Source organism: Hevea brasiliensis, chromosome 16, assembly GCF_030052815.1.
Source record: "Hevea brasiliensis isolate MT/VB/25A 57/8 chromosome 16, ASM3005281v1, whole genome shotgun sequence".
NCBI classification, from domain to species: domain Eukaryota; kingdom Viridiplantae; phylum Streptophyta; class Magnoliopsida; order Malpighiales; family Euphorbiaceae; genus Hevea; species Hevea brasiliensis.
In genome coordinates, this window is record NC_079508.1 from 49055890 (window position 1) to 49066394 (window position 10505).

Below are 10505 nucleotides of genomic sequence, written 5' to 3' on the forward strand. Positions count from 1 at the left end.
TGGAACTTACCCAACCTGCAAAAAGGCTCAAATAACACTTCTAAATTCAACTCATTTTATATCATCATTATATGGCCCCTCCTGGACCCTCCAAACCAAGCAATACTCAAAAACTTAAAAATTACGTTTTAGTCTTTATAATTGACATTTTGTAAAAATCCACTCAAACAAGCTCTAAAAATTCTAAAATTTTGCCCCGCGGTCCTTAATAATATTATAAGATTATTGCAAAATGAATTGTAATTTTCTAATCACCCATGAATATTTTATTCAAGAATATTACTCAATTTTCATAAGTTTCCAACAGCTAACGTATTCTTAATTCAACCAAATTCAATATTTACATATTTAAACCCCCATCCTCAAGCTTCAACCAATCATATAAAATTTAAATATCATAATTTCAAATAATCTTATACGCCCATATGCTAAAAATCTAACTAAAATCCATCTATATTTTTCAAAAATATTCTACAATCACTCAAAAATTTAACAAACACCATAGAATATCTCCAAATAATTTTACTTTTATCATATATTTTTCTTAGAATTTTTCTCCAATTTTTCCTGTTAAAGAAACACTGCATTTATGCTCCATAGACAGAGAAATAATGAAAATAATCTTACCCGAAATTTATCTGTGTCTCAAAAATTCCAAAAATTTATGAGAAAGCTTCTAGAAGTTGAATCATCTCCAAAGCCCACCGGAGCCACCGCCGAAACCACCGCGCACGGTGGCCGGCTGCCGTAGCCGGCGACATTTGCTGGATCTGATCATACCATCATGTTCCTCCCCTCTTCCTCAGTCCATAGGTGGTCTCAGATCGTCGATCCAACGGTCGAATCGTCCTAGATCTGACGAAAAAGCTTGAAAAACTCGAAACTTCTCTCCTCCATATCTCACTCATCTGACCACCATTTGCTGCAAAATTGGTATCAAAAGAAAGCTCTCGGAACAAGCTTTCCAACGCCACCTGAATCACCTCGATTGGATGTCAGATGAAGCCGGAATCGCACCGGAAAGCCGCTGCCCACTGTGCGCACGTTTTCTCTCTCTTCTCCCTCTCTCGCTGCCGTTTCTTGTGGTTCTGGCCGTCGCTGGAGGGTCGCCGGTGTCGCCCAGGGTGGGGGGACGCCTCGCCGGCCGGCCATGGTGGCTGGAGGCTTGCTTGTGGAAGAAAAGGAGAGGGAATGAGAGTGAGGGAGAGTTTTAAGGGGAGCTTTGGTTTTCTGATATTTTTTTTTTTTGAGTTGTTACAGCTGTGAAGATGAGGTCTGCAGTGATCTAAATATATTTGCATCAGTCATGGTGTCTTCCACATTGTTGGGTATCCTTGTAGGTCTTTGACTTGAACCCTGATACAAATATTAATATTATTACATTAAGTGACTTTTCTCATTTTAATTAAAATACACAAACAACAATTTGTACTCTAGGACTTGCATCCATCATCCATTGCACTGTGGTAGGTGATGAAATAGGTGCAGCCTTTGCATTTGTATCAGTTGTTCTTGTTTTGCTTGACTTTGCATATAATTTTTTTTTTTGTTCTCTATAATCAATAAATAAACAGTATCAAATATCCAAATGAAAAAAAAAATACCATTCCTTTGTTTGCAATATAACTTTGTTTAAATGTTCAGTTATATTGCAAACAGAATAAATGAATAGCAAAGAAGTAGTTACATTGAATAAGGTTCTTACAGCATTAGAAGAAATTTGAGTTGAAGCAGGAAGGGCTTCCTCATGTGATTGTGACACAGGATGGTCTTTGTGGAACCTTTTATTGTGTCCAATTTGCCTACATATTTGGCATCTCATTTTTACCATTACTTTCCTAGATAGTCTCCCTTTAGCTGCTGCCATTTCAAGTTCTTCAGCTATTTTCTTCCTTGCCATCTACTTTCTTCCTCTCTTTCTCTGAATGGCTTCATTAGGGATGATAATATAATCTTTTGATCCCTTTGGCTACATATCATGACCATTAATGGGATGGATTACATGACTATAAACCCTTAAATAGATTCTCATTGAATAACAGTCATGCACATAATCCTCAGGTTCTTCATTATTTCCAAAGATGACTGCACAAGCATGAGCATAAGGAATGCCTTTTAATTCCCATCTACGACAAGTGCATGTCTTCTCCACCATGTTAACAACAAACCAACCCCCCCCCCTCCCCCGCAAAAACTTGGACTTGTGGACCACCTGAAAACTGAGGTTGAAACAAATTTGACAAGTTTTTCAATTCTTCCAATTTTTTCAATATCTTTGGACAAATTGCACTCTGAATTTTATGCATTTGTTCTCTCTTTCTAAACAGTCTCCTCATCAATTTTGTTTTAATCATTTCTAGCATGGTAATGATTGGTTTGTCCCTTGCATCTAAGATGTACCTATTGAAGCATTCACACAAATTATTTGTTAACATATCACAGATTGCAGTGGTTTCGAAAGAAGCTCTAGACCAATTTTCACAAGGTCTTTCCCTTAACCACTCCCTAGCTTCACTATTTTTATTCTCAATCTTTTCTAACCAAAAGTCCAATTTGGCTTGGTATGTGGCCCTAGCTGCATTCCACACAAGGTCTTTAAGTTCCTTCCCCTTAAATCTACCCCTAAAGTTTGTGTACATGTGTCTAACACATAACCTGTGTTCTGAATTTGGGAACATCTCACTGACCACATTAACAAGTCCCTGAATCCACCCAATTTAGATACATTGACAAGTGGTTGGACAAAAAGAAAAAGATTTGAGTTAGTAAACATAAAAATTATAATAACTAGTTATGTATTTAATATGAAAAATACTTATAAAAAAAAGTTTACCTTTTACTTGTCTGACATGAAACACCACTAGTGATTGTTGTACATGTGCATATCTTCTTTAAGCTGCTCTAGGAACCATTGCCAACTGTCTTTATTCCCTACACGCATAATAGCATATGCTAAAGGGAACATACAGTCATTTGGATCTATCCCTACTGCTGAGAATAGTTGTCCCTCATAAGTCCCTTTTAACCAACATCCATCCAGACAAATGAGTTTCCTACAACCATCTTTAAATGCCTCTTTTAAAGCTGACAAACATATGTACATCCTAGCAAACTCTCCCTTCTCTTCTCTAAATGTCACTGTACTCCCAGGATTAGTTCTTAAAATTTCCCACTTGTAATCATGCAATCTACCATACTGGGTAGCCTCATCCCCATGAATCCTTTTCAAAGCATGATTTTTGCTCTCCAAGCTTTGGCCATGCTAATACATATGTTGTAATCATCTTTGATCCTCCCATTTTGCAGTGACATGGTAGTTTGTAAAACTCTTTCCACAACTATGGTTCAATGAAGCTGTCTTTATTTGCATGGTTTAATCATTGGGGTCTTTAGGGTGTAGTTTACTTGCCCAAATCTTCCAGCCACACTCCTTCTTACATCTATCTTGTACCTGTTGGAAGTCATTTTTTGGAAAATAAAGTTCAAATCTATGCTTAATCCCATAAACCCTGCATGCATCTTTAAACTCATCTCCAGTTGAGAATATCATACCAACCTTAAATGTAGGATCATCAATATCCCTATCCATATTAAACTCTGGAAATAACATTTTCCCCATCACCCTCAGAATCTGAATTAAAATGCAACTCATATGAATCACCATATTCAGAATCAGTATCAGCTGTGTCAAACCTTAAACTAGCCCCAAAACCTTCATTCCTCATTCTTTCCTCAGTTGCTTTAGGCTTACCCTTCTGATTTTGCTTTTGATTATTATTGTCATTATTAATTTCAGTATTAATTCCATGAAGAACATCTTGAACATCTTCATCCCCTTCTTCCATTTCATACTCATTATCCTGTAATTCATCATCTGCTTGAGCATTTACCCCTGACCTGTTGGGATTTCCCTCTTCAACATTCACTCCTTCTCTTGCATTCATTGCATGATACCCCCCACTCTGACAAATATTTACTTCTTCACATGGCACATCTTGACTATTATTCCCAAAATTCCCCATATTGTCTTCCATAATGGGATTAATATAATCATCAAGTCTCTCACTCCCTTTTAAAGCATCAATATACTCATTAAATCCATCATCAACATTTACTTCTTTTGCCCTTACACTACCATCACTATTCTCTTCATTTACACAATGTTCACTGACACTTGTTTCACATTGCACATCATTTACAATCTCTATATTAGAATCAACATTAGCTTCCCTATCACATAATAAATTAGCATGATTAGTGGTCCAACTACACTCCCCAAGTTCAATTGTTTTAGCTAAAGGCTGCATTGGAATGTCAGTATGTGCTACTGTTTCTTCCTCAATCTCTTCAATAACCAAGCTAGACTATTTTGGTAGACTGTCATCAATTTGAAATTCTCTTTTTAAGTCTTCAATTGTCAAATGCTCTATATAAATATCCACCTCACCATGTTCAACAGCATGCTCACACATTGTTACTACATCACTGTTAGAACCTAATGTCATTAAACTACCCTTATAGTCAGCACCTGGAACCCTCCAATAGTACCTCAATAACCATGTAACTTCAAGCCCTGACATAACTTATCTATCCTTACTAATGACATTTCATTATCTTGACAGAAAGGAATTGTCCAAGTAACTCCATCATAATAGTCCCACTCTCCCTTAACCCCCTTAACATGCAATATTATAGTAAAAAACCTAGAACCACCAGGTCCTGCAACATGCAATAATTTGGCCACAATAAACAAACCATATTTAATACTTATCTACCAATAATTTGAACTGTACAAGAAAATTTCTTTTTTTCTACAATCCACAACTATCGCCAAAACACAAGCTTTTACACTCACGAAGTATTTTAATGGGTTCACTTGTCGAGGGGGTAGCCATATTCTTGTGGGGCTTCCAACCTTTGCAAATATTCAACTCTCTGTCCCCCATTGCACCTTTGTCCCTTTCAATGTGGTCTTACCCATATTATATTTGTCTATTAGAAAAGATTTGACAAAATAATACTTTCCATGAAAAAGTCAAGAAAGCAACACTCACACCTGACAAAAGAGAGATGAAAAATGTTTTCTCCAAACAAAACTTACCTTTTCACTTTGCTCAAATTAGGGTTTTGTTTCACATCTATGTTGCTGACGGAGATGATAAATGAGAGAAAGGTGAGTGACAGGAAGGAGATGAAGAAAAAGTTTGATAGAGTTAGGCAGATTCATGAGGACTGCAATCTTATCGGGAAGGTAATGTGGGAGTGGAAGAAAGATGAGAGAGGATTTGGTGACATGGATTTATTTTCATTTAAAAATGACACCTTGGACTGACACGTAAGAAATTCACCAGAGCTCATACCGGATTCTGTTTTAAAGGATTGTTATTGCAATTAAAACGAAGTTAAATGATTTTATTTTAATAAATTGAAGTTAAGGGATGGAATTGAAAATACCCCTAAAGTTCAGGGATGGATAGTGCAATTAACCCAGCATGCATTTGTACCATTTTTAGCAAATATTTTATAATTAATATAAATTATTAATTATAAAAAATATCTAAATTATATTTATTTTAAATATAATATATAAAGAATGTTTGCGGATGATATAGTTCTGATAGATGAGACGTAAGAAGTAGTTAATAGAAAGCTAGAGCTTTGGAGAAGTACTCTAGAGTCAAAGGGCTTTAAGTTAAGTAGAACGAAAACAGAATACATGCATTGCAAGTTCAGTGAAGGCCGAACTGGTGATAGGGAAGGAGTTAGTTTGGATGGAGTGATACTGTCCCAAAGTAATCACTTTAAATATCTCAGCTCAGTCCTTCAAGTAGATGGGGGATGTGAGGAGGATGTTAGTCATAGGATTAAAGCAGAATGGTTGAAGTGGAGACATGCCATGGGAGTTTTATGTGATCGCAAGATTCCCAATAAGTTGAAACGAAAATTTTACCGTACAGCCATATGACCGGCCATGTTATATGGTAGTGAGTGTTGGGTACTTAAGGAGTCGTATGTGTCTAAGATAAGAGTTGCGGAGATGAGAATGTTAAGGTGGATGAGTGGCCATACTAGACTAGATAAAGTCCGTAATGAGAGTAGTAGAAAAAAGGTAGGAGTGGTACCAATTGAGGATAAGTTGAGAGAAGGGAGATTGAAGTGGTTTGGTGATATGAAGCGTAAACATATGGAGGCTCCAGTTAGACAAGTAGAGCATATTAGGGTAGAGGATAGAAAGAAAAGAAGGGGTAGACCTAAACTGATTTTGAGGAGAATAGTACAACATGACCTAGAAGCATTACACGTTTCCGAGAATTTAACCCAAAATCTTTTAGAGTAGAGAAAGAGAATCCATATAGCCGACCCCAAATTTTTTGGGACAAAGGCTTAGTTGAGTTAAGTTGTATAATATATAAAAAATGTGTAAATATTATTGTCAAAAATATAGTTTATGTTTATTTAATGACTTATATATATAGATTAATATAACAAATATAATTTGCATAATTATTAATTATTGTAGACACTTACATTTTTAATTTCGGTTGAAGAATCAAGAATGGATTATAATGTTCTTTTTCACTTAAGCTTGCTAACTATATACTCCCTCCATCCTTAAGGAAATTCAACCACTCAAAACTAATATACACAAGGAAAGATTCAAAAATGAAAACCCAACGGAAGGGTCTTGTAGCCCTCAGGTCTTGGCAAATTATGTGCCAGTAGTGTCATTATTGGAACTGGAAAAGGATGGAGGAGCTGGGGGGTCTGGCATGTCTATTGTCCCTTCCAACATCAGCACCACGTTCTTCATCGACGGCCGAGATGAGGGCTCATCCTGGATGCACCATAGTCCTACTTTGACCAGCCTCTCAAGTTTACCTTCCTGCACCTCTTCGTCCTGGATTAGATTATCTAACTCATTAGCCTCAAAGCAATCATAGACCCAGTTTGCAAGAACAACTTGGTCGTCAGGAACATTCATATCCACATTCCTACGACAGCATATGATCTCCAGTAACATGATTCCAAAGCTGTACACATCTACCTTGACGGTAATTGGCAAGTTAGTGTGCCACTCAGGTGCAACATATCCTCTTGTTCCTCTGATTCCAGTATACGTCCTGGACTGGTTGGGCATCAGCAGCTTGGACAAACCAAAATCTGCAATTTTTGCTGATCCTTTCTCATCCATCAGAATGTTTTCAGGTTTGATGTCGCAATGGATGATCTGGGTCTCACATTCTTCGTGCAAATAGACAATTCCTCGGGCTATGTTTAGTGCCATTTCAATTCTTTCCTCCCAGGCTGGCTTTTGCTCAGACCTGAAAAGAAAATCTGCAAGTGAGCCATTGCACATGTACTCGTATACCAGAAGCCTGTTAGATCCATCATGGCAGTAACCAAACAATCGAACTAAGTTTTTGTGATGGGTTCTCCCTATTACTTTCATCTCATTCCGAAATTCTCTCTCACCTTCCGCCACCACTTCCCCTAGTCTCTTGATTGCCACAGCTCTATTGCCATTTGATATGACACCTCTATACACTGTCCCAAAAGCTCCTCTGCCAATTTCATCCTCGAAATTGTTAGTTGCTTTTTTTAGCTCGTCATACGCAAATGATCTCAAAATGGCATCTTCGAACAGTTCATCATTGCCTTGACTTGTAATTTTTTTGTAGTTCCAAACACGGTATCTGTAGAAAAGAATACCAAAAATCACCAGAGCTAGTGATGTGAGTGTTGAGATTGCAGTGCAAGCTATCAGGATGCCTCTTGTTCGTAACTCTTTCTTTCTATTACTGCCCCCAGTTTTCATTCCCAAATCTACAACTCTTGCTTTGATAAAAGTTGTCATTGATGGTTTTTCCTGGGCTTTCCCAAATCTCAGAGGAAGCTTGTGTTTTCTGCACTGTTGATTCCCATATACTGCAGCTTCACAATAACAGTCTTTTAGGCACTCCTGTCTGCAAGCTTCTTTTGTACTAGACGGAAGAGTAGAATATGGTTCAGCTTTCCATGATATGCCTTCCAATTCATTAAAAGCCTGACTACTCTCTTTAATATGCAAGCAATCATCTGCGCTTGAATTCGGCTGGCACCCCAAATTCTTCTGGCTTTGATCAATAAAATCAAAACCAGAAGGACAAGCGCATGCAACTACCTGATCCACCACAGTACAATATGCATTTGAACCACACAAGCCAGTGGGATCGCACTTGTTATCAGATGACTGCCATTCCATTGACCAATTGCTGTATCGATCCAAATCATGCGAATACAATCGGAATATTCCATCTGCATCAATTGTTGCCCGATACATAGCTTGATCAAATATGGTTCTGCCATCACTTAGTGTCCTTATATTTTTGCCATTAGTATCCAGCAGGTACAGCAGACCATTGGTATCAAGATTCAGCGTAACATTATCTCCAGCATTTGCTGTCTGGGATTTCCAGTAAAAGTAATCACTTTGAAGTGGATATTCCAGTGCCAACATTACCAGATTTCCATTCCTTCGCATCCTGAGTGCAAATCTTCCACTCTTATGAATTTTGTTGGAGATGCTACTCACCAGCTGTTCCTCAGCCGCTAGATGCTGTCCTGGTAAAATGGTGTCTGTGGGGGCATCAAAAGTCTGCCATATGATCTTAGACTCCGAATCATAGAGTACAAAATTACCAGAATTGAGCATGGAGGCTGAGGAAGCAGGCTTCGGAATATTTGCAATGAATTTCGGTTCACTTCCTTGTTGCTGCAGGATGAGCTTACCTTCGGTATTTAAGATCAAAGTAGCATTCCTGGACAGAGGAGGGTCATCACGGTTAGCTGTCCATATGACAGTTGCCTGCTGGATTCTTGGCAGCCATATGCCTATAGCAAAGCCATCCCCTTGTGGATAAAAACCAAAGGCGAAATGGCCAGACTCTGAGGACCAATAAGAGATATTAGTGGGAGTAAGAGAAGAGCCTGGGCTGATGATACTGTGTTGAGCCATTGCTTTACAAAATATTGAACTCAGTAGAAGAAAAATTAGCAACATTGCTGCAATTTTCGTGACGCTGATAGCACTTTGTAAATTTTTAAATTCCTTGCTTTAATTTATCTAGATGCGTCGGCATTCAATTCCGCTTTGAAAAAATCATCAACCCTCTCAAATTTGACTTCAAAACCTTTGAAAGGTGGCCACCGCGGTGTTGAAAATTGTTATTGGGATCACGATTTCCCCAATAGGACGGAATGCAAGTGTTTGATACCAAAAATTCGGGCATGGTTCTATCCATTGGACTTGTTTAAAAATGTAATTTTAAAATGCGCAATTGGAAAAAAATGTAAAATGTTTACATCAAATCATGATTAAAATTTATCATAATTACATTTAAATGTGTAAAATTAAATAAAAAATTAACTGTAAATTATAATATAATATATTGTTTTATTTAATTAATAAATAAAAATTTTAGATTTAATTATAATTTAATATAAGTTTTTATTCTATTAATTAAATTTAATATTTAAAAAGAAAATATATGTTATATTTATTTTTAATTAAAATTTTATTCTAAATTTTTTTATTAATTAGAACTAATGTAATTACCTTTTGAATCAAGTTAAATAAATTTATGTATTTAAATATAAAATATAAAAATAAATTCATACTTTTTTACAAAATAATTTTAAAAAGAATATATAATTAAAAAGAATGTATTTCATATGAATTGTATTATCCATTAAATAAAATGTATATTTTATATATTTTTATTTAATATATGCTACAATTTATGTGGGTATAAATAAATTTTTTTTCACTATTTTTTTTCCTTTTCTTTCTTTTTTTCTTGTGAATAGAAGATTAGAATTGTATAACTATACATATTATTGCATTGAGTCTTTTTTTACTCTTGAATTAGAATTAAAAAAAAAATACATGTAAACCCGATTTATCTTTTAGATCAAAATATATGATATATAATATTAAGACGTATAAATTTCATATAATTTACATAAATTCTTTACAATGCAAATTTCGTGAAAAAAAAAAAAAAAAGAGATATAAGTTCTTCACAAATTTTCATAAAATTGTTTTTTCATTTTTTCTTCTTTTCTTTGTGAGAAAAGAATAAAATTATAGAGCCTTGCATATTATTATGTTGAATTTTTTTTCCATTTCTCTTCAATTAAAATTAAAACTCCTTAATGAATTTTTCAAAAATATAATAAAAAATAAGTGAAAAATTTTATATTTAAATTGCTTGTAAAAAGGTATAAATTTATATAGATTTATTTATCTTGATTCAAAATATAATTACATTAATTTTAATTAATAAAAATATTTTTTAGTATGAAATTTTATATATATTAAGTTTAATCAAATGGACTAAAAATGTCAAAATATTTACTTTAAATTACAATTTTATCTAAAACTTTTATTTGTTAATTAAATAAAATTTCAGATATTATATTGTAATTAACTTTTTAAATTTAATTTCACTTCATTGGATACAATT

The 10505-nt window shown here is 35.1% G+C and overlaps 1 protein-coding gene across 1 annotated transcript; it reads right to left on the reverse strand.

The window, feature by feature from the left end:
- Positions 1 to 6483: 6483 nt before the first annotated feature.
- LOC110635994 (G-type lectin S-receptor-like serine/threonine-protein kinase LECRK3) lies at positions 6484 to 9052 on the reverse strand. The gene has a single exon (XM_021785499.2). It carries the CDS (start codon positions 9038 to 9040, stop codon positions 6710 to 6712), a length of 2331 nt encoding a protein of 776 aa, XP_021641191.2. The 5' UTR covers positions 9041 to 9052; the 3' UTR covers positions 6484 to 6709.
- Positions 9053 to 10505: the final 1453 nt, after the last annotated feature.